Source organism: Punica granatum, chromosome 8 (assembly GCF_007655135.1).
Source record: "Punica granatum isolate Tunisia-2019 chromosome 8, ASM765513v2, whole genome shotgun sequence".
Lineage (NCBI taxonomy): Eukaryota > Viridiplantae > Streptophyta > Magnoliopsida > Myrtales > Lythraceae > Punica > Punica granatum.
This window is the reverse complement of record NC_045134.1, coordinates 2,840,103-2,867,244: the sequence shown is the minus strand read 5'-3', so window position 1 is coordinate 2,867,244 and position 27,142 is coordinate 2,840,103. Positions and strand designations below refer to the sequence as shown.

Sequence of the window (27,142 nt, the reverse complement as noted above, 5' to 3'; positions counted from 1 at the left end):
ACCACTGGACGGCGGGCAGACGGAAGGGATCGTCTAATGTACACTTAATATGTCGAGATTTAATTTAATATAAAAAATTTCTTGAGATCTGATTTGATATAATCTCTCAATGGGCAAATTATTAGTTTACTCCCAGAAAAAGTGGTATTACGTAAATAAATAAACCATATTGAAAATTTTCTTTTAATTTCTTGGCCATGTCAACCAGTCAATAAAATACTAAGACTAGGGTGACATCCATATGTATGTGATATATAGGTGAAAGTTTAGGTTCAAGGTAGAAACTCGTTAGTCAAGAAGACATGCGTGAAAATAGGACTTTGGCCCCGTATTTCACCCAATATATTTATGTGTGTGTGTGTGTGAATTATTAATTTGCATATTGCAATGATAGAAATTGTAATAATTACGGAGATACTATGAAGGACCTAAAGTAATGCTTAAGGAGTATCTTTTTGATATTCATAAAAAAAGAAATATTTTTTAAGAAAATTAAATACGGTAGAATGTGAAATTAATCACTATCAACTACTTACAACGGTGGTAAGATGACCTAGAACAATTTGGGTTTTCAACACGACTCACATCAAGTGCATGCAAAGTCCATATCGATAAGTTTCTAAACTTGCTTGATATGCACGCATGACTTATACTTCTCATGCTAGTTTCTTTTAAGATTAGGATGGATAGACTCATGCAGTAAATTTATATTTTTGTTCGAGTTACAAATTTATGAGTCTAATAAAGGAACATAGTACTATCACTATACATGTATATATATATATAAGGGTATTTATCTAAAATGACTCATGGTTTGCCTGTTTTGTCAAATCTATCTTATACTTTTTTTTGTCAAATCTATCCCATGGTTACTTTTTGCATCAAATCTATCCCGGCGTTATCTTTTCCGTCGACATCTAACGGTCGTGCTGACGTGGCGCCTACGTGGCAAGTGTGGCCCACTATCTCTCCACGTGCCACATCAGCACGGCCGTTAGATGTTGACGAAAAAGATAACGCCGTGATAGATTTGATGCAAAAAGTAAACCATGCGATAGATTTGACAAAAAAAAGTATATGATATATTTGACAAAACAGACAAATCATGAGACATTTTAGGTAAAAACCCTTTTATATATATATATATATATATTAACTCGGTGTAATTAGCACTCTTCTCAATATACATCAAGGCATATTTTTTTCCTCATTCCACCGAAAAAAGCTTACTTTTTGCAATTTGTGTTAAAGAAATTCCAACTGCTGGTAAATAAATAATGGAAGTAAATCAAGTGGCTTATATATATATATGTATTCTCAAATATATATGAGTTTTGAAGAATCTATGGTTATCACGCACGCGAAAAGTTGGATAATTAATACGTCAACTTGGGCTGTCACTTTTATTTTGATATATCAGGCTGCATGCAGTTCGATCACACCAATAATAGTCCTCTTTTCTCTTTTCATAGCCACAAGTTGGGTCCATTGGTGATCACATTTTTCTCCTTTTCTTTTTTGAATTTAAAAAACTTTGTCAAATGTATCGAAATAAGGGTCGGAATAGTGAGGCAACTTCTTTGTTCGACGCTCTTTCTTCTTCTTTATGTTCTCCCTAGGATTTATAATGCTCTGTCAAAAACTTAAAATCCATAATGCTCCCTTCTTCGATACATAATACTCTCTTGGATATATAGAAAAACCCAACTATCTCTACCAAAAGAAAAAAGAAAAAAAACTCCAGCCAAAGAAAAAGACTTGACCATATTCATATGGATTTTGCAATTTAATAACATTGTAATATACTCCGAATTCAACGAGAAAATAACGAAGAAACGAGTTGATTTTTAGTAAAATCTTGTTTGGCCGGAAGCATAATCTTTTTCGTTTTTCAATCACAGACTCCTACAATGGGTTGATTTTGGCTTACTTGTAGCTGTGGTTTTTTTAATTAAAAAAAATGGAAACCTTATCGCATTAATGCGTACTTGTTGATAATTACCTTAATTGATAAATGAACACATGGCTTTTAAAAAAAATTGAAACCGTGTAACAAAAAAACAAAAAAGAATGATAGCACTAATATTCTTAATCTATTTGTCTGAAATTGATCTCATTCGAGTATTGGTTTAATTGGTTTTAGCCACTAGGATATTCGCTTGAAATATTAAAATCCGATATCTTGGCAAATACGTTAGTGAAGATCCAACTGCCCTGTTTTGTAAATCTTATCTACATGTTATTGGTGGATACCTTTTTCTGGGGAGCTTTTTTCTTCAATGAACTTGAATATGTCTTTTTTCGGTTATATAGAGAAATTCGAGTCTAGTACTATAAAAGATAAATCTTAATAACTAATAAAAGAGTAAAAATGGTCCTAAGAAATATTAAATCTAGAACCCTTAACTCTTTTGACGAGCTTGGATTATCTATTTACATCTTATCAATTTACAAATTATATAGGAAGGCAAATAAAAGAAACAAGTAAAATTAACAAATGACAAAGAACTTACCATTATCACACACATATATATAATCCCATCCCCCGGAGCATTTCCCTTTAATTTGAAAGAACTTATCATTATCACACCAAGGCAAAATGGCAGTTGGCCATATTTAATTTGAAAAGGAAAAAAAAGGAAAAACACATTTAAATTTTGGCATATTATTATTATTAAGACTATTACTAAGTTAATGAAGGAGTCCAAAAGAGATTGCGCAAGTTGAGCCTCAACTTGCAATGACAGAGAAAGTACTCTCTCTTCTCATCTCAGCCCATCCGCGTAAGCTGTTTCGATAAAGATCTCACACACAGAGGAAACAATTCCCAGCATATATCTCTGCCTCTCCATATTCATTTTCATCTCACAAACAAATATATATATATATATATATTTACATTATATGTTTATGCATATATATACATGCATATATATCAACTTCTCATGAAGCTTTTCTTTTGATCAAGTAGAGAGAAAAGAGAGAGTAGAGAAGAAAAACCAAAACCAAACCAAACACAAGAGTTGCAAAAAATATGCCTTCTTCACTACAAATCCAGCGAATAAATCCATCTAAGCCGCCAGGCGGGGCCGCGGCCACGGCCTGTGCCACCGCGGGCTTTATCCACAAGAAGCCACAGCTGGCAGCTGATCTGCTGGTGGCTTTGCCGGAGACATTAGCCCGGTACCATACCCAAGAAGTGGGCCCTGATCAGTGCTGCTCGGTGCTCGTGCAGGCGATCGCGGCCCCGGTGTCGATCGTATGGTCTGTGGTCCGCCGCTTCGACAACCCGCAGGCCTACAAGCACTTCCTCAAGAGCTGCCATGTCATAGACGGGGACGGCCTGGTTGGGTCCCTGAGGGAGGTCCATGTGGTATCGGGTCTCCCCGCGTCGTCCAGCATGGAGCGCCTTGAGATACTTGACGACGAGCACCATGTCATCAGCTTCAGCATCGTGGGCGGGGAGCACCGCCTATCGAACTACCGGTCCGTCACCACCCTCCACCCTGCCCCAGCCAGCGGAAACGAGGCCGTCAGGACCGTGGTTGTGGAGTCCTACGTTGTTGATGTCCCTCCCGGGAACACCAAGGATGACACATGCTTTTTTCTCGACACGATCGTCAGATGCAACCTGCAGTCGCTTGCGCGGATCTCCCAGAAGCTGGCTGCTAAGAGTAATGAACAACATTAGCAAGAATTAATCTTCCTCACTAGATCCCATATCCCATATTTGTCTAATGATGTCTCATTGTATCACATGTGTCGAAAATGGAGATTGCCGAGTCCCGTTTTTGGTTTTCGATGTGGTTAGCTAAGGTCTGCAAGAAACCGGCATTGGAAATTTCGATATCGTCAATCGATCAGTTGCTTCCTAGAGCACATCTCTTAGGATTGAACATGGTAGGACGTGATAGAAAGGAATATTATTGTTGTAACTTGTGAGTTTAGTGTTTCAATTAATTTGTTAATTGCCCTAATTTGCGGAGCATGTTTGAAGAGGAAAATAGCAATTTCTTATCTCTCTCTTATCGAGCTTATTGTGTCTCGACCTTTTTGCTTTTGGTGGATTTTGGTTCATTAGACATCAAATTTGTGCATAAAACTTCAAATAAATTTTCCAAATTTTTAGTGATAAAAAAGTGTTGATCAGAGTGCTTATCTTGAGATGATGCATGCAAGTGTACGAATTTCAACCAGAAAATTCTAAAGTCACATTGATTATGTAAGCTATAGACTTTTTACGGACAAATTTTGGTATATTTTCTGTTCTCTAACAGAGGTACGTAATATGTTTAATTCTTCGCACCGAAATTTAAGAAATTGGATGCTGGTACATGCCAACTATCAAACAATGCCGCTTCAAGAAGCAATATCGTAAATAGTTTAGTTCCGTCAAGATTATGACAACAAGAGAGAATTTAATTCTTAGATGGAACTATGTTGTGGTGCTGATACAGCCGGTGGGCAGATTTCAAGATATCGAAATGAATTACGTACGGAACGTGATAGAGAATAAATAATAGATGTCAGATTTCAAGGAACGGAGATAAATTATATACAAAATATGTCAGAGAATAAATGATATTTGAGATAACAAAGAGTACCATATTGAACGAGTTTCAGTCCACTCGATATTAAAGAGAAAGATCAAAAGGAAGGAAAAGAAAAACGTAGGAATTTTCAAATGAAATCCCATGAAAAGGTGAGTTTTGCCCTAATTAACAACGGTGTTAATGGTGGGAATCAACATCTGCAGGCCCAACTTGACTTTTTGATACAAAGCACCCACAACTTGTTGTAAGAAAAATCGATAAATTATATTAACATATCTTGATTCAAATAGTTTGATATATATATATTTTTTTAAAAGAAAGGCTTAAACTCGAGTCTTGTAAAAGAAGAAATTTTACACTTGAAAGAGTTTGCTCCTTATTTGACCAACCTAACTCGAATTTAAATTAATTGAAAAGTACGGACTCTTAAATATTAAGTGGTAACACTCACACTAAAAAAAAAAGAGACGGGCAAGTTGTTGATTATTATTTCGATCTTTTTCTGTCAAATATTTTTCTTCTTTTTTCTTTAATTATTATCTATTTGTAATGTTTTAATTCAATTTGTAGTTGTTGTAACATATGTTTTGAATGGAAGTGCAAGTTGGCGTGCAAGTGGGCAAGCAGGGCTTTTAAATGTTCCCCCTTATTGTTTTCCCCAATAGGAATAAATCAAATCCACAAAATATAACTATTGATTTTTTTTCATCTTTACATCTTTTGTTTATTAATAAACTCAATTTGACCACATAGACCATTGCTTGTGGCCAAAAATTGTTATTGGCCATCTTATTCAAGAGGCCGACCCGACTCATTTATTTTCCTCTTGTCTCTCTGACTTTATTTGCAATAAAAGTAAAGAAATATATGTATATATTATTATATCAAGCATGATAAGTAATATGAACGATTCTAGGCTTTTCCTCCAAAAATATTAAGATATAGGTATTTCTTTATTGTTCCTCATTTTTCAATCGAGAATAAATCGATAACAAAATTGAATTTCCTTGAAATATAATAAATACATGTGTAAGAACTTTTACATATAGTTTCTACTTAATCTAGTAGGAACTATTTTCAAAGTTGTATGCGTGTGATAATTGAGAAGCAGTGAACAGTTACCTCTCTAATTTTTCTCGAAGGACAAGATGTATTTTTACCGTCCCTCTAACTCTCATTTTTTTCCCCTTTCTTTAATTTACCAGAAATAAAGATTGAGCTTCTTGAGACTATAAATGCTTTGAAATTTGTACATATTTGAAGTCACATGCATGTTATCAAATGTATATATTTACGTATTATCATTTGAAATTAGTATGTTCTATTCTATCAAAAGTATCTATATATCCTGGCGTACCACAGACTCCGTACATAATAAAAACAAATACGTCCTTTCAAAATAATAATTACACGGCCTATTGTTTAATGACAAGTTCTGCCAAAGTTAATTAGTTCATGTTTTAATAATTCTAAAATATTAATATAATCTCTAAATCCTTCTGTACGTGTTCCTTTAACTTTTTAAATATCTTTTTTTTCTCTCCCCATTTATTTCTTTTTTAATTAAATTTCGAAGAAACCTATCCAACACATTGCATTAAATCTACGGACAAATTGAAATTTTCATTATCAACTTGCAAATAAAGTGGATTTATACACCCATATATATATATATATATATATATATATGTTTAGTCAAATTGATAAGCAAGCGGCCAAATGGAAGGCAATATAACAAGTTATGAACGATAGAAAAGTACGAAGGAAAATTAATGGAAAGGGGAAAGTATCCCACGAGATTCCTGATTTCTGAGCCAACAGATTTAACTACAATTCCTAGTCAACTAATGTAAAATTACATTCAGTTGGACCAATTTCCGACCCAAAAGTTTTAACTGATAAATTATAATACTCAGTCTCTAATAAATCCATTATATTTTCTTAGTTTTTTTGTGTGAAATTTTTTCCTTTCAACACCCGCCCTCACGTGGCAACGTGTGGTTTTGACATTCACTTACACGTGCCACGTGGACTAGAACAACCCGCCCTTAAGAATTAACTACGAGTTGGGATTGGACTTCTGTGCTTAGGATGAAGGGAGACGACAATTGACAATGAGACTACGCTTGGGCCGGACTAAGATGATGCGGGTTTCTCTCTACACAAGATTTCAAAGAGACCACGAGTTCCACACTTGGACCAAATATGGGCGCACTTCGGTTGCCCATCGATAAAGACACATTTTAAATGGCGTGATGTGAACCCACACACATGAGCGCGAAAGCATTATCCGCTTTGATGCCATGTAAAATTCCATTGGGCTTATAAGCGATTGGACCCATCTCCGATCCAAAAGCTCGAACCGATAGATTGTAATACTCAATCTCTTATAAATTTATTAGATTCTTCTTTATTTTTTAGTGTGAGATTTTTACTCTCAACAACTAACTTGGTGTTTGCTAGCTTTCATATATATTTTGCTTTTATCCTGACCCAACTAGGAGCATATTAAAAGAACAATTGACTATTTTCCCAAAAAAATAGACGTGTGAGACAAAACATCTGCAACGAATAAAATAATCTCTCCACAATACATATGAAATATTATATATATATATATATAGTTGCAATAGATTAATTACTACGAAACGGTGGGACAAAGTCGATTAATTTGTGTCTACGTGCACATACGTATACGAATATGTTGCCTAAATGCTGTTAAAGAAGTGAAGGAAAAAAAGCTGTCGGGGAATAAAAACGCACACAGGTAAAAATTCGGAAAAGTTTCGCATTTCGAGACCAATCAGATGGCTTTTATCAGATCTATAGGCTGGCCCTTCTGCTTTCTTTCGATAAAGTCCTGTCCAGAATCTGGAATTATTAGGAAAGTTGCAGAACAAGTAGGGGTAGTGTGCATCGGTCGAATCAGTTAAATTCATGAAAAACAAAATGTGTTTCTTTTGATGTATAATATATATATTTTTTCGATTATAAAAGAAATTTCAGCTTTTCGGAAAAAAAGATTTCAATTGTAGGGGTAGTCTTTTCTTTTAAGAAGATTCAATTCAATTGTGAACTACGCTTTGTTTCTTTACAACACCAGCTTTAGATTTCCGTGGAAAAATTGGATACATTTCACGAACATTCGCGTTCGCAAATTAAGCGAACGATCATGGGAAGAAGAGTTTCGTAAAGAGGAGCTCATTCCAGGTATCCTGGAGCCCGGGCAGGCACCAATGGACACAGTCGGCGTAGCTGGCAGGGTTGGCGAGCTGCTCGGGGGTGGGGCGAGTCCAATGCTTCTTGTAGATGGAGGTATGGGCATCCTTCCTATAGGCAGAGAGCCGCGTGATGTTGAGCAGAGTGATGGGGATCTCCGTCTTCGAGAAGACATCTCCGATCACTTGCATAATGGATCTCCGGCAGTCGGAGCCCCAATAGTGCGGGTCCGCGATCATGGTCGTCTGGTTGTAGCAGTTGCCACCAGGCTCGCCGCCCCAATCTATGCTCCTACAGTCAGCAGAAGATACCGATACTCAAGTATAGACCGGACAGAATTGGTTGCACTATCCGTAATTGTACCGTCGACATGGAAAAGGAACTCACAAAATGCTTATGATTTTTGGAAGTTGCCAAATCTCAATGGTTAGGTTACTTTCCATGTCATGGCACATTGGATTATGAACGTTGTCCCTCGTAATTTTTCCTAAAATATCGCTTTCAGCAACTGTTTCTTAACTCATCTGTTTGGTAGAGGAATTGTCACTTTGCTCTACTCCACATAATATTGTCTGTGGGAATGGGACAGCTACTGGTTTTCACAAACTGATTTAACAAGTCCTCGCATAGCCAACTGCCACATGCAAAGCCAGCTCTTGGCAGCTTCCTTTATCTGTTGTTTCTTGTCATCAAATATGATATAAACCTTTTTCTAATTTTCTCGAGAGAATTTTGAATTTCCCTCGCGATAATCGGAAAATATTCTACGTTTCAACTATCGGACCATTTAGAGGTCTCTCGGAGCTCTTAGATCAGCACGGGACCCAACTTAATGTTCCGATCCGATAACTCTGAGGGATCTCTGAATGGTCCGGCTACTGGACCGGATAATTTTCCGGTAAGGAGATCAGCTCAAAGGGGGAACTTACTTTCCATGAGAAGGTGACATGCTAACAAAGAAGACTCTGGTCCTGTTGAGATCCATGTTCCTTTGGACCCATCTCAACATGGCCTTCATTCCCATCCTGTAAGCATCCTCAGTTGATACCTCAAAGATGTCCTTCACTTCATCATCAAATGATCCTCTCCTGTTTTTTTATTTATTTAAAAAGAATAAAATATACAAACTAGAGAGTATAATTTTAAATGGGGAAATTTAAAAAGAATGGTAATTTAAGGGAACGGATATGTAGCAGTTACATGATCTTCATTTTCAAACCAGTCATCCACCAAAGATATGTATTAAACACCATTATGTCGACCCCTTTCCAGTGCTTGCCGTGCTTGTTGATCGAGCCTTTCCTCACGATCCGGTCGGATATCCTGTGGACGTCGGCATTGTCTGAGTTTGATTCTAGAAGGAATGGTGCCCAATAGAACTCAACCGTTGCATTATACTCCTGTATTAATTATTATAAACCACACAAAAATCAGTTCGCGTCCGTACATTATGTAATTACAGCTTGGCTCTGCTTCCGTAACTTTTACCAGCAAGAATTAGTCACTCGAATCATATATACGAAAGTAGAAGTGCTGATGCTGACCTTAGCAGTAAAGACCGAGAGGGAGCCGAATGTGTGCAAGGAGGAGGCGTTTCGAGGGATGACGGAGTTGAGGAGGCAGGCCATGGACATGAACTGGCCTCTGTTGAGGGAGTCTCCAACGAACATCATCCTCTTTCCTCTCAGTGCCTCCAGCATCAATGTGGCATTGAAGCTGCATCCATCATTTAATTTTATTATAACAAGAACTATAACCAACAATCGTCTAACGTTCGATTTATCCGATTGTCCGAAGAATTTATGTTCATGACAAATTAGTGTGTCTCTTAACATGAAACAGCCCAACCCCAGAATGAACTGTCCTGTTCTTGCCCTCACTGGACAAAGCAAGCCCATAGATTTTTATCTTCTGGGCTCCTCAAGGATTAAAGCCCAAGTCCAAAATCCACGTGAGAGTCCAAGACAGTTAATGTAATTAACTGGGCCCAACTAATAATTAATTCATTCTAATTAATTTAATTCAATAAGTTATTAAAAAAATTATTTGGAAAAAGAAAAAGGTATCGCGTAGGAGACGTGGAATGTGGCCACCCTGCCGGCGCTGCATGATGGATCACCCGTCCGACGAGTCAACGTTGGGTAAATCCGCCGGAGACCAAGAGGAACGTGAGAAAGAAGTTGAATTGAAAATATTTATACACGTCATCCCCGAGGATGTGCTTTAATTTAATGTCAAAATTAAGCTACAAGTTTATAACAAAAAAATTGAGCTACCAATAAACGAATTTATTTGCAATACAAGAGCTTAAAACTCATTGAAGTAACTTGTGTTTAAGGCCAAGTCAACGCCTAAATGAGATTAGTCTCATCCAATAGGATAAATATATCCGTAATTTCAACAGTATATATATATATATATTAAATGAGAAATAAGAAATACTATGAGACAAGATATTATAATTCACAAAAAAGAAGAAGAAGAAGAAGAAGGAAAAACAGACTTTTAGGTCCAAAATCTTTCATAAAGAATGGATGTATACAAGGTGCCGCTGTCAAATAAATGCATTTCTAGACGCATTCGATGAGTTGAATATAGCGCTAGAGTTTCAATCCACATCGTTCTTTCGAGTTGAATAAATGTGCAAATTAAATTGCTAATTTAACAGACGAAGCATATGTATCGTTTAAAATTGTGTATCATCTTACAGATGGCTGCTCAATTATCTTAGCATGTTCTCAGTTTCCTTGAAGAATGGAGTTCGACACGAACCTGGGAAGAGAACAGCCTTCGGGCTGCCACCTCCAGAACTGGTAGTCCCGGTCGGGCCGTCCATGCTCTTGGCAGGTCACCTGGGGCTGAAGGTACGGGCAGTCAGACTCGTCATAGAGCGGCCGGGATGAGTCGTCCCACACCCACTTTCCACTGAATATATCACAGCCTTCCAGTTCTGGCTCGTGATCCCCTCCAATAGCAAAGGGCAGCTTCTTGCTTTGCTTCTCCTCCTCTGACCCGCTCCGAAAACAAAAACAAAATCAATTCTGTTTCATAAATAAGCTCGATACATGTTGATGAGTTTCTAGCCCTTCATTCGTGTACTTCATACTCGTAGTCTTGTGTCAATGTATGGCTAAAAGAGAAGGAAAACTCGAACGGAAGAGTAAATACTATAAGGTCTTCAGAGCAGAAAATGATTGGTGGAGTAAAAAATTGTTCTAAGAAAAAGCGTCTGGAAAACTCTAAGAGTTCTACTGTATCGAACAGGCCAGCATTTGGTTCCTGATCTACAATGACTATCCCGGTTGACTTGCGATGATTGGGGCCAAGTTGTTAGACCGGCTGCGGTTTTACTCACTTGTTCCTGAAACTGGGCTGTCTGGGACCTGGTTGAGCTGGAGCTGCTGCCCAAAGATGCACAAGAGGTCTTCTCCGTACAGAACCGAGACGAACAGAATGAAAATTAACAGCGAGATGAGGTACGGAGAGAGCCGAGCTTTACGGAGGATAGAAAGGGAAGGAAGAGTTGAAGGAGCAGCAACAGAAGCAGAGATTGACTGCTTCATTTTTTTGTAGGTAAGGTGTTGTTTGTCTCTTCAGAAACACTATGAGTTCCGGTGAAGTCTGACGATGTCTTGTTAATGTTAATATAGGAAACATTTTTAGCAAAAAAAATAATATATATATATATATATAAATGTTATTGAGATTACAAATACAAGACACAGGGGTTCAATTGGCTGTCAATAAAAAAAATTTGGGCTGATTATTTTACGTTGGGAATCACTATTTCGAGCAAATTGTTTTGGGTCATAATTTCAACAATATTGATAAAAAAAAAGAGACAATTTTTCGTGTTTTGGGTATTAAATTGTGGATTTGATGTCTGAGAAACGATATTTCATTCGTTTCATGAATATATAGAATCTCGATAAGAAGTTTCATATTTTATAAAACAAGGTGAACCTTTCAAAAATGTGAATAATAAATACTATCAAGGTGTAAGATCTTAACTCGATTTCAACCTATGTTTTAGTTTGAGTCAGTGTTTTATGAATATTTCAGTTAAGATGTTTACATACGATCATCTGTTCTATTTTTTTTTTTTCGGTAGAATCATTTGTTCTGCATTTCCTTCCAAAATCTCTTCCACATGCTTTTGTATATCAATAAACAAAGTCCACATTTTCGGTTCACCTTATAAAATAATAATGAGTATATAGGTGACAGGCTCTTCACTAAGAAAACTTGTTTCTAAGTGCTCTTTGTATATATATTTTCAAACATAGGAACCACTGCCAAATCTTGGACGGGATACGGCTGAAAATAAACGATCCATATAGATATAGATATAGATGAAGGAAATGATTCCAAAATGTGATGGTGTGCAATTTGTACAATCGTAAGATCACGGAAACGATGGTATCGGCAAACTGTGGGGCTCTACTCTACCGTGCTCTGAACAAATTTCCTATTGATCTGTTGGCTATAAATATTGTTATGCTCCCCTTGATCGTACAGTTCGAATCCGTATGTTCCGTTAAGTATCATGACAAATCTGATCCATCTATAAGCCAGGTTATGCGTCTCAACAGTCGAACTGGCATATGAATACACCGGCCTAATTGGCATTAGATTTTATTGGTGGGCTCCCCGTGGGAAATTATAAGTACCCTTCTAAAATAGACGAATAGGGACTAAGGAGGAAGAATTCGTGCACTAGAGACTTGTAGAATGATGGAAAGTGAGGCTATAATGTTGCTTGACTGCTAAGGTAAGGTTGGCGTGAAGGATTTCATGTCAATGTCATCACACTTACTTCTATCTTTTCCCAATTCAGCCACATGGAATTTCCATTGCATTAATGGAATGTCTAAGGAAAATAAATCGATCTTCCTTAATATAGAATATAGAGGTTTTAGGTGAAGAGTGATGTAACCATTTGGTGATATTTCGGCATTTAATTGGTTGGCATTGCCCCGTTTGCTTGTATTCCTCACTCTCCCTGATATCATCCAAAAGTCAACACTCAGCTGTCATCAGTGTATGTATATGCATAATCACGAGTTATCAACCCGTTCGATAATGGACTATGGCAGTGCCAATAGTAATACCAAAACATAATAATGTATATCCATATAGACACACTTTTTAGTTATTGATAATCTTTCCATCACGTGTGTAGGTATGCTTAACTAGCACACATCAAATATAATTATATGGAAAATCACATTATCTCAATTATGAGGTGTGATGCAGTTTGTAATTGTTTTATTAGCGGACAAATTTTATCCACAGTTAGTAGTTTAAATCCACCTGGAAACTCTCCGAGGCAACACACGTTGATGCCCGAACGGGACTTACTTTTCCACCAACATGTGGAAAACACCTCGTGTGATATTACTCAAAAAATCACATTGCATATTTCCCGCGAGAAAGAAAGGGAGCTCGTATCGTGATAAGTTTTCTTCTACGGCTTAATCCAATACAACCATCTAAAAGCAATTGAGATTAGATCTTCAGAATGGACGCTTGAAGGTCCCCATTACTCACTAGTCGTGAAATCGGGGAATTGTACTAGCACATCGAAGAGTGTGGTTTCTTGCTTGCTATTGAATCAATCCTCTTCCGAGCTTAATTTCGTGCCTGGTCCACTGGCTTTTCTCGAGGGTGACCCTTGATGTGCTCTCTTGTCATACCTTAAAATATTTTTCTGGTCTCTTAAGGATTTGTTGGATAAAACTGAGCTTTCTATGTACCATAAACTGCTGGGATTCTGTCCCAAACCAACTGACATTTATGGAAAGGATTTATCTTGATTCTTATTTTATTATTTTTCGGGTGTTAGAGAAGATATTGTTGTTACTTCTTGTTTTATAGCAAACATAATTCGGTTGCTCATCTCTCAATTCTTGTTTGTCCAATTAGATTGATGAACTAAAACTTCTCTTAAAATATTTTGCCAAGTGGGTTTCTTTTAAAGAGTGATGGAAGCTTGAGTTTTTTTTATAAGCTCAGTATAATGAAATAGAAATCATAAATATCTAATAATGAGGCACGAGTATTCTCATCAAAGTATCAAATCTGAAACTTCTTGTTTACCAGGTGAGGGCATGCACCATTGCACTACACTCACTTTGATATGAATGATGAAACTTTCATTTTCAACAAAAAAAAATAATAAATACAAAGGAAATACAAGCCACTTATTACGCAATTATAACCAGCCCAAAACTTATGAAAATGAACGTCGCTGCAGAAAAAAAAAATCCCGAACAAACTCTTTCTCAATGAAACTTAAGTGGTTGCTTTCTCTAATAATAAACTAAACGAAAATTAGTTCACCATCGTATGTGATACTGCAACCATGGAGCTCACACTCAGCTTAGCAAAAATAGTCTTCAAGGAATTGCAACAGTAGAAGAAAATAATAACTTATAAGACACTTTTGGGATGGACAAAATTTTAAGTTTGAGACATTGTATGATTCTTTCCACCGGAGCAGCTACGAGTAGTAGAAGACTGTCGCTTGGAAGATCCTCCTATATCGGTCAGCCCAAACTTCAATAATGTAGATCGTTCATAAGAGCCTTTAATATTGTAGCATCAGTCGATCTGCCCTTAGTCCCTATAATCCAAGCAAATGCAGAGTCACAATCAAATTCTTCTGCCCAACATCCAACAGTTCTGCAGATACCAACTTCTTCTTGCAACAACCTTTCCCACACCTTTTTAGAAACTTTGCAAGTGAGAAACAAGTGATCCCTACTTTCCTCCTCTTCGTTATGGAGAAGACAAGTGCTGCATACTTTTTTCCCAAAATTCCAGGCAGCTACTCTGTCTGGTGTGGCTAATCTGTTATTTACAGCTAACCAGCCCATGACACTGTGCCTTAGAATTACGGGAGAACTCCAAATGAGTTTATACCAAGGCACGTCACGCCACAGCTCCGTTGCCTCAAAACATGCCATGCACTGGCTACTGTAAATGTACCCTTCTTCTTCTTCTCAGCCAACCAAACCACCTTATCTGAATGTCTCTGCAGACAAATTGGTCTTCATAATAAGGTCTCGAATCTCCTGCCTCCTCTTATCTCTGCAGCTTCTTTTGTAACCATCTTGCATCTTCCAAAACTTCAGCAACAGTTGAGTATAAGGGAATTCCAAACCTTTGACCTCTTGTTGGTTTTCTGAATAAGGGGACAACCAGTGCTCCCAGTTAATTATCAAACCAGAACCATAGTTTGCTTCCCATACCCAAGTTCATGTCTAATGGGTGGATAGGCCAAATTTCTTAGCTTTAAAAGCTTCCTCCATGCATAAGAGCGGGGGTTAGGCATCCCTTAATCAAGTACTCACTGGCCCAGGCAATCCATAAAGAGCCTGCCCTACTTAGCAAGAGCCAAAGCAACTTCAGATTGCATGCAAAATTCCATGAACTTGAGTATTCATTTTAATTTATTTATATGGTAAGGGACGTCAGAGTTCGTGGAATCACCAGAATTGAACTATCATGGGCTAATTTGAAACTGATCAGATAGTTTTGGTAGAACTCCGCAATTATCTCACAAAATGATGCTACATAGCGCATAACTCAATACTTCTTCCCACGTGGACTTGGCGGCGTTGACTTGACGAAAAAAGTCATCGTCCTCGTCGCGGAGCCGCGGACGCCTCCATGAGGGATGGCCAAGACCTCCATTGATGCACCCTCTCCGCCTCCTCCTCGGCCGCAATTCGCCGCTCTTCTTCCTCCTCAACCTCCTCCGCTCTCTCTTCCGATTCGTGATGTCTCAGCTCCTCAAACCACTCGCTGAAGAACCGGCGCGGGCGCCGGAATCCTCTGAGGCCAACCCCACCGAGTTCGACCCACTAGCTCCCTCGGTCCCCGTCTCGTATCCAATTAGAACCCTCGAGTCCCTCTCCTCTCGCTCCTTCTTCTCCTCCTTCCACTTCCCCTTCAACAGAGCTTCCGTCCCACTCCTTCAGCAGAGCCCCAATCTGCCCGACCGGCCCAGGGTTTTGGTCTGCCATGATATGCAGGGCGGCTACAGCGACGACCGGTGGGTACAGGGAGGGAAGAACGGCGGAGGCTACGCCATCTGGCACTGGTACTTGATGGACATTTTCGTGTATTTCTCGCACGATCTAGTCACTATTCCACCTCCTTGCTGGACTAACACTGCCCACAGACACGGCGTTCGGGTAAATTCTCGGTTTTTCATTTGTTCATCTTTTGTCTCTGAAGGGTTGAATTTTTCTAGTGTTAGAGATATAAAGCTCGGCCTTTTGCCATTTGATTTCGCCATTGTAGATATCCGGAATTTCTGGTTGAGTGAATATGCTATCTTGTGATATCAATGCAATCAAAATTTTGACTACTTGTAAGAAAATTGTCATTGCCATAGTATCGAAGGAAAAGTCGCGAAAGATAAGACATTGCGGGCAGATAAGTGTTGAAGGAAATCTGATATATAGTTATTCTTACTGATATGAGGTGCTGGGGACTTTCCTCACAGAATGGGATGAGGGGCGACTTACTTGCGATAAGTTGCTGTTGACAAAGGAGTCTGCTGAAATGTATGCCGAGCGCTTGACGGAGCTTGCAGTTGAATTGGGCTTTGATGGATGGCTGGTATTTTCCTCCTAATAATCTACCACGCCCTCTTTGAATTCTTGTCTCGTTTCATCTGTGTAGGTGATGATTCTGAGGAATGTTCTGATTCTGCCCATTCCGCTTCCATTGAAAAATTGATTTTTTTCGTATTAGGGACCAATTTTGTATTTAGGAACATACTTTGTATCTAGCCAGTGCAGCTGACAAGATCTTCGTTTTGCAGATTAATATCGAGGTCAAACTGAAGAAAGAGCAAATCCCCAATATGATGCACTTTGTTAGTCATCTGACCCAAACTATGCACTCCTCCAAGCCTGGATCTTTAGTGATCTGGTGAGAATCCTTCATTCCCTTCTTTGTACTCATCTATATCAACTTCAGTTAGTCTTATATAAAGACATCATTTAATGAAGGTATGATAGTGTTACCACTGCGGGCCATTTGGATTGGCAAGATCAGCTCACTGATAAAAATCGGCCATTCTTTGATATCTGCGATGGCATCTTCATGAATTACACGTGGAAGGTACTTGCTATTTCATCTTTCACTAGAAAGCTTGATTAAAATTATTTTATTCAAGTGGTGGAGAATTTTCTTATGATTCATGCAGGAAAACTATCCAAGGCTTTCAGCTGCTGTTGCAGGTGATAGGAAGTATGATGTTTACATGGGCATTGATGTCTTTGGAAGGGGCTCTTATGGTGGCGGGCAGTGGAATGTAAGTGTTGAGAAGTTAAACCTTGCCTAGCTTTACTGCTGTACTTGCAATTTCGGTCCCAGCCTTTTGTTATTTTTTATCGTAACTGTTGTTTAGCCTTAAATCTGATGTTTGCACTCCTCCATTTTATCAATCTCTGTGATCCTCTGTATGTCAGATAAATGTTGCACTTGATGTACTCAAGAAGGAAGAGGTATCAGCTGCCATATTTGCTCCGGGATGGGTCCATGAAACTAATCAACCTCCTGATTTTACAACTGCTCAGAATCGGTAAGAAAGACTTCTCAACATGTCACATCATTTCTTTTTTTCCAATTCAGGGAAACTTTCTCTAGGCTGAAAGAATGAGACCTTTTAAATATTTTCTGATTGTGCAGATGGTGGGCCCTCATCGAGAAGTCCTGGGGAGTACAACAAAAATATCCAAAGTCACTTCCTTTTTACACTAATTTTGATCAGGTATCAGTTGAATGAAATTTCCAAATGATTGTTTCATAAAAAAGAAGAGCAATTAATTTATTATTTATCTATATCTAATGCACCCTGAGACAATTTTTAGCTCTGTCACAGTTAACTTTTTCATTATTCCAACAGAATTCATTTCGAAGTTAATGGGTTTTCTGAAAGGCCCTGCCTCTCTTCCAGCGCAGCAACTCTTTAATTAAATTCAGAAAGTAACCTAAAATGGGAGAAACTTAGAAAAGAACGATTACAAGATTTTATCATCTGTCACTTTGTGAGTAGTTAGAAGAGAATGATTGCAAGAACACATGGAGGAAGACCTTATTTAGGTATGTTGAGCTATTCTTTTGTCAATTATATGGTGATTACCTTATTGTTATGATATTGTACAGGGTCGTGGTTATCATTACTACTTCAGCGGAGAAAACATTTCCTCTGCTTCTTGGTACAACTTATCTTGTCAAGGTTTTCAGGTAAACTCCCACTATTGGTCTCTATGAACTTAATTCATACTGATAGCATGCTAGATTAAAAGAATATCATGACACAAAACCTAAAATGGAGAAGCCGATGATCTAAGGATGGGCCATGCTTTCTTTTGTTTCCTTGAGTAGGCTTGTTCACCATACTCATTTATGGTTAATGTTATGCTTTGCAGCCTTTCCTTGAGCTCAAGTCCGATGGTTCGCCTGATTCTATCGAAGTACTCATTGAGTAAGTCCTAGCCATTCCATTGACTGTCTGTTTATATAATACTATGATCCTGATTATGTCCAAAGTTTGAAATATCCGTCTTACTTGGACGTCATGTTTTTGTATTATTTGTACGAACCGTAGTCTCAAGGGAGCATCGTATAGTGGTGGTGGAAACCTTACCTTCAGAGGAACCCTGGAAGATGATGATTATTTCTTGGCAAAGCTCTTCGAGGGAGATCTCCTAATGGGCAAGTCACCTGTCCATTTTGCTTTCTCGGTATTCCACCCTCTCCGTTCTCTGACATCATTGCACAAACAATACTCTTAGTATTCTGCATTGCTGCAATGTTCTCAAATGTTGGTAAAGCTTTTGTTCCACTCTTTTGCAGGTGAAATCAGAGGTGAATTCTTTGGTGGGTCTCTCTCTAGAGTTCTCTTCAACAACAGACAAGCAAACCGCAATACTTCTCGCATCAAACGAGAATGTTTTAGGCTCTATGAACCAGTTCTCAGCCAAATTCAATAAGGTGATTGCTCCTTTCCGAGTTGCAGTGCTTCAAAGTGCGCCTGAATGGATCATAACAGAAGGTAGCATTGAAATGAGCGGATACACCCTAAGAAGAATCAATGCCATCTGCTACAGATCGTTGGGGAGAAACTCTAACAATGACTCGTCCCACAAATTCTCTGCTGTACTTGGTCATATATCCATCAAATCCTCTGAGTCCAGCTCGTATCTCCCACCTTCTAATTCATGGCTGGTGGAGACCAAGCACGTAAAGTGGAGTTCGGGCCCTTCTGATGGATTCAAGTCCCTCAGCGTTTTGATCACTTGGAAACTGAAAGAGGGCAGTGGTGATGAACCTAGGGGCTCGAAGAACTTCAACATCTATGTGGAGAGAGAAAATGAAGAGGTGCCAGGAAGTATAAGGACCGTTCGGGAATTTCTTGGAGTGGCTCAGGTTGGAGCTTTTTATGTTTCCGACCTTGATGTGCACTGTGGCGTTTTGAGTCTGAGGTTTATCGTTCAGGTGTGTGGGGATGATGGGGCTTGCCTCGAGTTGGAGTCTCCATGGTTATCTAGCTAGCTAAACATTTTATTTCCCTTAGACTTCCTGATATCTTCTGCAGTTTGAGCGATCGATACATTTTATTTCCCTCAGACTTCCAGGGTAATTGTAGGGAAGCCCTTAGTGATGATTTGGAAAGAAACATTCGAACCAGTATTACTGATCGATTGTGTTCTATGTACTCGGATTTGGCATCTCTATGTCAAGACCATACAAAGCTCATGATATGCCGAATAATCAATCTCCTGAACGATGCGCAATTGTTGTTTACATGCTATGATTCTCGACGAACAGTTGGATAATGGGGGATAGATCGTCCTCCGGAAGAGGTGTCACCGTACCTACTGTTGGTTGATGTGCTGCTGCAAAAGTTATACGTTAAGTTACAACACAGTACAACCGCTGATCTCGACATTAAAACAAGCAGGGAGTGAATTCGGCATTGTTGTACTCTGTCATATCATTTACGCAGAATATTGTATATTCAGATCTGAGGCCGAAAAACAATTTGTCGGCAGATGTTCAGGTGTAGTGTTTCAATCAAAGCATTTGAGTATTGATTTTGTGAACTAATGACTGAATAATATATACAGTTGAGTTGAAATTAAGGCCCATGGAGATTGTATATTCAAACTAACATTAGCTCCCGTCTCCAACGCAGATTGACTATTGAGCTTGGTCGGCGGCGGTCAACGTAGCCGTTGGGATGTGTCTCTCCTGACCATATACAGCAGACACTAGGGCCCCTCTCAGGGCGGCGCCCCGGCCCGAAGGCAGAAGGCGGCGGCGCCATGGAATTCTCTCCATCCTTCCCTCCCCTCCCCCTCTCCCTCTCCCCACCTCTCTCTCTCTCTCTACAACCTTTTCAGCAATTTTTTTCCTATAAATTATAACACAATAACGACAAACGTAGAAGGCTGGTAACTATACAGAGCAGCAATAATTGCAATGTCTCAATAACTGCGGCTAATGATATCGGCTCTAAATCACGAGACGTGGTGCAGTTAACATATTATCTAAGAATAAGCGATTTAATTTGCAACATAAAGGTTTGAAATTCACTAAAAATATTTTTTAGTAAGGGCAAATCAGCATTCGAATAATGATAAATTTTAATTAATAAATTGAAAATATCTCGTAAAAGAAACGACAAAATAGTACTGATTCCCCGCCCTGTCTCTTTTGCGCCTATACACTGATGATAGTGACACGGATATAGTGCAGTAGCACTACGGATACTACATGCGCTTTCTTATTTGGCATCTCACTACAAGTTACATGCATGCATACTCTTCTAAATTAGTCATATCATCTCTCTCTATATATATATATATAAATATATACAAGCACACACATCCAGCTCGTTAACTTCTACAACATACCTTCTAGCTGGCCCTTCCCCTCTAGCTGGAGCTGCTTTATAAAAGAAGTGCATGCATAGAGGATTCATCAATGGGAGCTAACCCACCATGTGCATCGTGCAAGCTGCTGAGGAGGAGGTGCGGTAAGGACTGCATATTCGCGCCCTACTTCCCTTCGGACGACCCCCACAAGTTTGCTCTCGTCCACAAGGTCTTTGGCGCTAGCAATGTCAGCAAAATGCTGCTGGTACGTGAACCATCTCTACAAAGGTTCGGGTCCTGCTCAATTGGGAGTTGATGATATTACTCTTACAAAATTGTTATCACTGATCGTGTTAATAGTTTAGTCAAGAAAGTATATTATACCGACGAGGCCTTTGGGGTTCGCGGGTTTGCCCGTGGTAGTGTAAAAATTCACAACTGTTGATGCCTAACGAACATCTGCTGCTCGGAGACTCATCACATTCTATACAATCTGCGCAGGAACTCCCAGTTCACCAGAGAGCGGATGCAGTGAGCAGTCTCGTATTTGAGGCAGGAGCGAGAGTCAGAGATCCAGTTTACGGGTGTGTTGGCGCGATCTCCCACCTGCAGAATCAAGTGTCTCAGCTAAAGATGCAGCTCGCGGTAGCTCAAGCCGAGATATTGTGCATCCGAATGCAGCAAGAGGAAGCCTTGGCATCATTATTGCCGCGTACTATCACGGATCAACCTTCGCAGCATCAGAAGTCATTTACTCTCCACAGCAGCAACGGTGTCAATGTCCTCCCTCAGTTCATCAATGGCGACTTTGGATCCGATAATATTTCTAGCAATAACTTCGGCATGGTTATTCAGGATTACTGTCTCGAGGCCCAAAGGGCAATGTTGGATCGACAGTAATCAGATCAGAGATGAAACCTAAAATATAAGTTTTTGCTAATTAATTAACATTGTTCCCTCTCCTGTGAGGTATTTGCTTTTGTTCTTTTGTTGGAAGACAACGTAAAAGCAATAGTACTTTATATAGTCTCTTGACAAAGTCGCAAAGGTTATTGAGAATTCAATATTGTCCGAACCAAAATAAAATCGACAAAAGATAGCGATGCGAAATTGTAAAGCCGAAAGTTTCCGCGTTAAGAATAGGCAACTATTTCTTTTTGAACGGCGGGGAGATCAGTTGCCTTCAATTTTTCCTTACAACTTGCTAAAGAAATCGACATTAATGCCATGTTAAAACATATTCAAATTGATTTGATGTACAGTATGAACGTGGTACACATGACCATCTTTCAATAATCCAATGCTACATTTAAGCTCTTGCAATATTTGTCGATCCACTTTGATCATATCATATGCCATGATACATACGTTATCGTAATTAATTGCAGTTACTTGTTTTTAAAGTCTTTGAGTTTTCAAATTAACTACAAACATTAGAATCTTCCCATATGAACCGGCTCTGCAATGTCTTCAACAAGCTGAACTTTATATTTAAGAAGGATCATAATGAGATTAATTATATAAAATATACAATAAATTTATATAAAGTGAGCTTGCATTAAGTCAAACATGCAGAGATGATCGATCACGTACGACATGGCTGTTCTATAGCTACTTCACGTGAGAGGAAGTGCAATTTATTATTTTTATTTAAGTGCTCAGCTCACGTTCAGACAAAACAAAATCAACATAAATAAATTCAATTGATTATTATTAGTATTATATATAAAATCATTTTAATATCTGTGTGCCGACTTTCTAAAAGTCCTCAACTTTAATAATTTGTCGTATCGATTTGCAATTTGGCCTTCGTTTTTCTTTTCTCTCTCTCTCTCTCTCTCTTTTCCTAATATAACGAATAACGTGGGAGGTATTTTTCCAAGTCAAACATCCTCAAACAAAACATTTTCGTACTTTTATTTTCTTAATTAATTTACTGGCTCTTCCGTAGATGCCCACCAAATATATATGAAACTCTGCTATTTAGGTTATTTTTCCGAAATTGTTATGGTCATAGGATTCCCACTTATAACTTTTTTTTTTCCCGAAAATTTTCCAAAAATTCTTCAAAATAAAATAGACTTGGAATTTGCATGCCATGTATAGGACACTTCACCACTTTGCTTAATGTTTATTTTTTTTTGTGAAAACAAAATGATCACGAGATGTATTGAATTTTTTTTTTTAAAAAGGACCATGAGATGACCATAGGTCAGAATTTGAATGCTCCACTAGCACTAATTAATGGTACAGTGCTCGTGTCGCGTGGTGTACCTGCGTGGCTTCCGGAAGTACACATGGATGGTGCAAGTGCGTGTGATAAAACTACCTTTCCTCGAAGATATTACCTCTTTTTCGGTATCCAACTTATGGGGGCATCAACTAATCTAGGACTGTGCTGTTGCTCGAAAGATTCCCAGCTAGGATGAATAGGAACTTGATGAGAAATCACTATGTATATAGTTCAACCTTCACTACCATTGTGGTCAATTTGTTCATTGAGAATAAGTATATCCTCGCCTGTTCATGAGTGATAATGATGGTGATAAGTGAATGGCCACTACTTATACAAGGCAATTAATTAAGAAAAAGAAATCTAATATGAATATTTGAAAATGGTATCACAGAATTTTTGGGTGTAAACGCTGGTATTCAAAAGTCTAATTAGGTCCTGATTAATCCAGTTGAGCAAGGTCGGACCAAACTTTCATAGCGTGTATTTTCTGCATTCACAAAGACTCGAATCTGAAAAATTTTATAAGCGGAATGAGTACCGAACTGCTTGAATCAACCCACGTTGGTAATGGTATCAAAATTTTTTAGTCTTAAAGTTATTTATCTTTGATTATAGAATTTAACAATTTCCTTTTTTTCAATTTACATGACCTAATAGCCAAAAATACAATGAAATCCCACTAAGACTTAGTTTTAAGAGTGTTATTGATATGAAAGTGTTGAAATATAATTACTAAAAAATAAATGTTGATTTTAGAATAATTTAATATATTTGGGAGAGAACAATTTGAATCCACTAGAATTAAAATTAATACTTGAAATAAAGAATAACAAAGGCAAATTTCACAAGTAGCTATTAACTTGTTAGAGAAAATTACATTTCTAACTGCTAAAACCATCCCACCATGATTTTGAATTATTTATTAGACACAACTTCTGTTTAAAAATAGTAAAAAGGAAAAGTATATATGCAACTACCACCGCACTCTCAAATGAAGCCTAATTCAGGTTTAATCTCGATTAGCCTACCAAAGGATAGAATTCGCCTAATCATGAATTTTCTCGATTCACAAAACTCGAACTTGATGTCTTATTTAAGAGAAAAAGACGACGAATCACCTAAACAACTACATTGGTCCATAAAAACTTTGCTTATAGATATTAAAGGGGTGTTTGGATTGTAAGTTAAAGTTTTTTAATTTTAACTTTAACTTTAACTTTAACTCAACACACTACACAACAAAAACACACATTTTCCAACTTTAACTCAACACACTACACAACAAAAACACACGTTTCCCAAGTCAAATTTATAATCTCATCTCATTTATCATTTTCCACAATCAAAATCAAAATCAAAATTAAAGTTACTTTAACTCTGAAACCAAACGCACCATAAGAACTTCTCTTTATTACTTTACATACAAATCCACGTCTATAAATGCTACTACTTTGGCCAAACCCCTATGTATCATCTACGATCAGAAACTAAACTTATTAACAAGAGAAATGCAGTGACATGCGTTCGCATCTAATAAGTTATGGGTTTCATATTTGAATCTCGTTGTGAGGCTACATACTCATGTCTCTTTATTAAGTATTATATTTTCTTATTCTAAACGCATGAATCTTTTTTTAATAAAAAAAATACTCATTAATCAAATAAAAATCATGAATTGTGAGATTGATGTGTTAATATATTTCAAGGAAGACATACCATCTCCAATGATATTCTTAGTTTCTAAGGCCCGATCCGCGAATAATCATATAATATTTTTCCAGTGTGAGTATGAAATTAGTTTCTCCTTAATTTATTGATTACACTATAATTCTTTTTCGAGTATTGGCTTGCCCTAATAACACAATTTTAGGAATATTTAAACCTGTCCGAAATGGGACGACATATAGTGAAAACATCGGTATGTATATTGCGTATCAGCAACTTTGCTTATTTCGCGGAGATTCGAATTTCACAAAGTGCTGTGAGGACTTAGTGGACCAAGGAATTGATTGGATAGCCAATTTGCTCTTTTTTTTTCTTTTTTTTTTCGGGTAAATGATAGCCAATTGTTGAATAGAGTTATACACAGTACGACGAGATCCCAGCATAACCCCAAAAGAAGGCCATCTATTCATAATTAAGTCCATATATGTTATACTAGCATATACAAATGAGCATGCACTTATTAATTATAAACATTGGATTCTAATGCGATAAAAAAAAAATTTGGAAGATCGTTCTCGATCTTAGCAAAAAGAGCGAGAAAAAAAGATACTACGCGGGTTGTACCTATAGATGTTCATTGTGGGCTGCGTGTTAATTGGTTTATTGACGAGGACAAAATTGGTGCTGCTCGTGCCGTGCTTCGGTGAACATTCCTTAGGAATTAATCAAGCAACACCTGCCTGGCTAGACTCTTCCGATTGAGTATCATTCCACTTTCATATGATGTGCAATGTGACGACTTGTCTCGAAAATCTTGGCCACAGCTTTTGCCCCATAACAGGCATTTTTTTACCACATGATCAGTCTCTCCCTCTCTACTTAGTGGGGTTAGAGGTGTTTTTGAACAGTCAAAGACATGGGTGTTTTGGCATTTCCTGTAAAAAGAGAGAAAACAAATTAATTAATTAAGCGTAGAAGGTCACAAAAGGGGATTAAAAATCTTCAACATTAATAAAAAAGAGTGTAACTCAATAACATATGTTCTGGTCTGTTAATCAAGAGGTCTCAAGTTTGATATCTAGTGGGACTACTCGTGTCTCTTTATTAATTATTTAGGATTTATATTTCATTGTATTAAGTATTGTGCCATGTTTATAACCGAAAAATTTTCAACTTTAGGGTTTAATCTTGGTCATAACACTATTCTAAATTCTGGATCAATTATCAAAACAAAGGATCTTAATTAAAGCCCGATAAATTCAAAAGCAAATGCCTTCGCATCTTCACAAAATAAATTGGTCCATCTCGACAATATTAACTACAAGGAGAGAGTGCGTACAAGCGGGGGTCATTCTAGTCGCAACAATAATGGTTCCATACGAATCATAGCGAAAACAAAAGATATCTATATGCTTCTCTCCGATTTTATTTGTCAATCAACCTCAGTGTCTGCTTCTTTATGAAGACAAAGGAAAAGACTTCTTCTTTTTTTTTGGATAATGAGTATATTACATATAGTGGGACAGGGGAATTAATTAATTAAATAGATGTGAAAAAGTCTTTCTTATATTTTATCATTTGAGGGCTCGAGGGTTTCTAACCAAACACAAGGCCTTTTTTAATTGGTCTTCACTTTTCAGACATGTCCCTAAGCTTATAATATCTTTTCGATGATACAATCAACCATGTGCCAATGTTTTTTTTTTTTTGCTTTTCTATAGCTCATGTAGCTATATATATTTGCAAAGCACAAATGATTGATTAATAATACAACTTTTGCCGTTTGTGTTGTTGCTTGAGCCCTAGTCACGTAACCTAGTAGCTTATCATTAGGGGTGGCAATTCGTATCGTGTCGTGTTTATACGTGTCGTGTCTAAACGGGTTCGTGTCATCGAAGTCATAACCCGTACACGACACGATTATTAAACGGGTCAGGTTTTGGAAACCCATACACGATACGTTTATATCCGTGTTAACCCATTTAGACACGTTTAAACCCGTTTATTGAAACGTATCATAATAGGTACACGTATACATGACACGATTATAAATGTTATCAGGACACGTTAACCTAACTTGTTTATCCGATCAACTCAGTTACCCGGATACATTAACACGACATGTTTATCCGATTAACTCGTTTACCCCGAACACGTTAACACGACATGTGTTGGATTGGGTGAAAGAAAGGAAATTAGGATAGGGACTTAGGAAGTTAGGATTACATGAAAATATTTTGGTAAATCCAAACGAGTTAACAGGTTAAATGATTATAGTAACACGATTAAACATGTTTAAATAAACAGGTTTAATCGTGTATAATCGAGTTACACGGGTTCAACCCGATAAGACACGTTTATTAACCGTGTTTAAACGGGTTGGACCTGTTTAGACCGATTATCAAAAATGTCCAACCCAAACCCGTTTAATTTCGTGTCGTATCCATGTCGTGTTATCGTGTCGTGTGAAATATTGCCAGCCCTACTTATCATCATTCGTGTAGTAGGCATGCAGTCTGGAAGCTAGCTACATATTTTAGTAAATTTGTTATTTCAAATTCTAAAAT

The 27,142-nt window shown here is 37.8% G+C and overlaps 4 protein-coding genes across 4 annotated transcripts; 3 read left to right on the top strand and 1 right to left on the bottom strand.

The window, feature by feature from the left end:
- Positions 1 to 2,714: 2,714 nt before the first annotated feature.
- Positions 2,715 to 4,035, top strand: LOC116187022 (abscisic acid receptor PYL4-like). Its single transcript, XM_031515598.1, has one exon. The coding sequence runs from the start codon at positions 3,035 to 3,037 to the stop codon at positions 3,689 to 3,691; it is 657 nt and encodes a 218-aa protein (XP_031371458.1). The 5' UTR covers positions 2,715 to 3,034; the 3' UTR covers positions 3,692 to 4,035.
- A 3,550-nt stretch (positions 4,036 to 7,585) lies between these two features.
- LOC116186948 (protein trichome birefringence-like 33) lies at positions 7,586 to 11,402 on the bottom strand. The gene is made up of 6 exons (XM_031515505.1): positions 11,128 to 11,402; positions 10,545 to 10,779; positions 9,317 to 9,488; positions 8,973 to 9,172; positions 8,702 to 8,860; positions 7,586 to 8,063 (listed from the first exon to the last, which is right to left on the bottom strand). The coding sequence occupies exons 1-6, from the start codon at positions 11,333 to 11,335 to the stop codon at positions 7,724 to 7,726; spliced, it is 1,314 nt and encodes a 437-aa protein (XP_031371365.1). The 5' UTR covers positions 11,336 to 11,402; the 3' UTR covers positions 7,586 to 7,723.
- Positions 11,403 to 14,610: 3,208 nt separating this feature from the next.
- On the top strand, positions 14,611 to 19,601 carry LOC116187790 (cytosolic endo-beta-N-acetylglucosaminidase 1-like). Its single transcript, XM_031516730.1, has 11 exons — positions 14,611 to 15,973; positions 16,266 to 16,403; positions 16,609 to 16,718; positions 16,799 to 16,910; positions 16,996 to 17,103; positions 17,261 to 17,373; positions 17,481 to 17,562; positions 17,958 to 18,038; positions 18,224 to 18,279; positions 18,403 to 18,538; positions 18,651 to 19,601. Exons 1-11 carry the CDS (start codon positions 15,473 to 15,475, stop codon positions 19,347 to 19,349), a joined length of 2,136 nt encoding a protein of 711 aa, XP_031372590.1. The 5' UTR covers positions 14,611 to 15,472; the 3' UTR covers positions 19,350 to 19,601.
- A 580-nt stretch (positions 19,602 to 20,181) lies between these two features.
- LOC116187792 (LOB domain-containing protein 12-like) lies at positions 20,182 to 21,798 on the top strand. The gene is made up of 2 exons (XM_031516732.1): positions 20,182 to 20,939; positions 21,176 to 21,798. Exons 1-2 carry the CDS (start codon positions 20,784 to 20,786, stop codon positions 21,572 to 21,574), a joined length of 555 nt encoding a protein of 184 aa, XP_031372592.1. The 5' UTR covers positions 20,182 to 20,783; the 3' UTR covers positions 21,575 to 21,798.
- Positions 21,799 to 27,142: the final 5,344 nt, after the last annotated feature.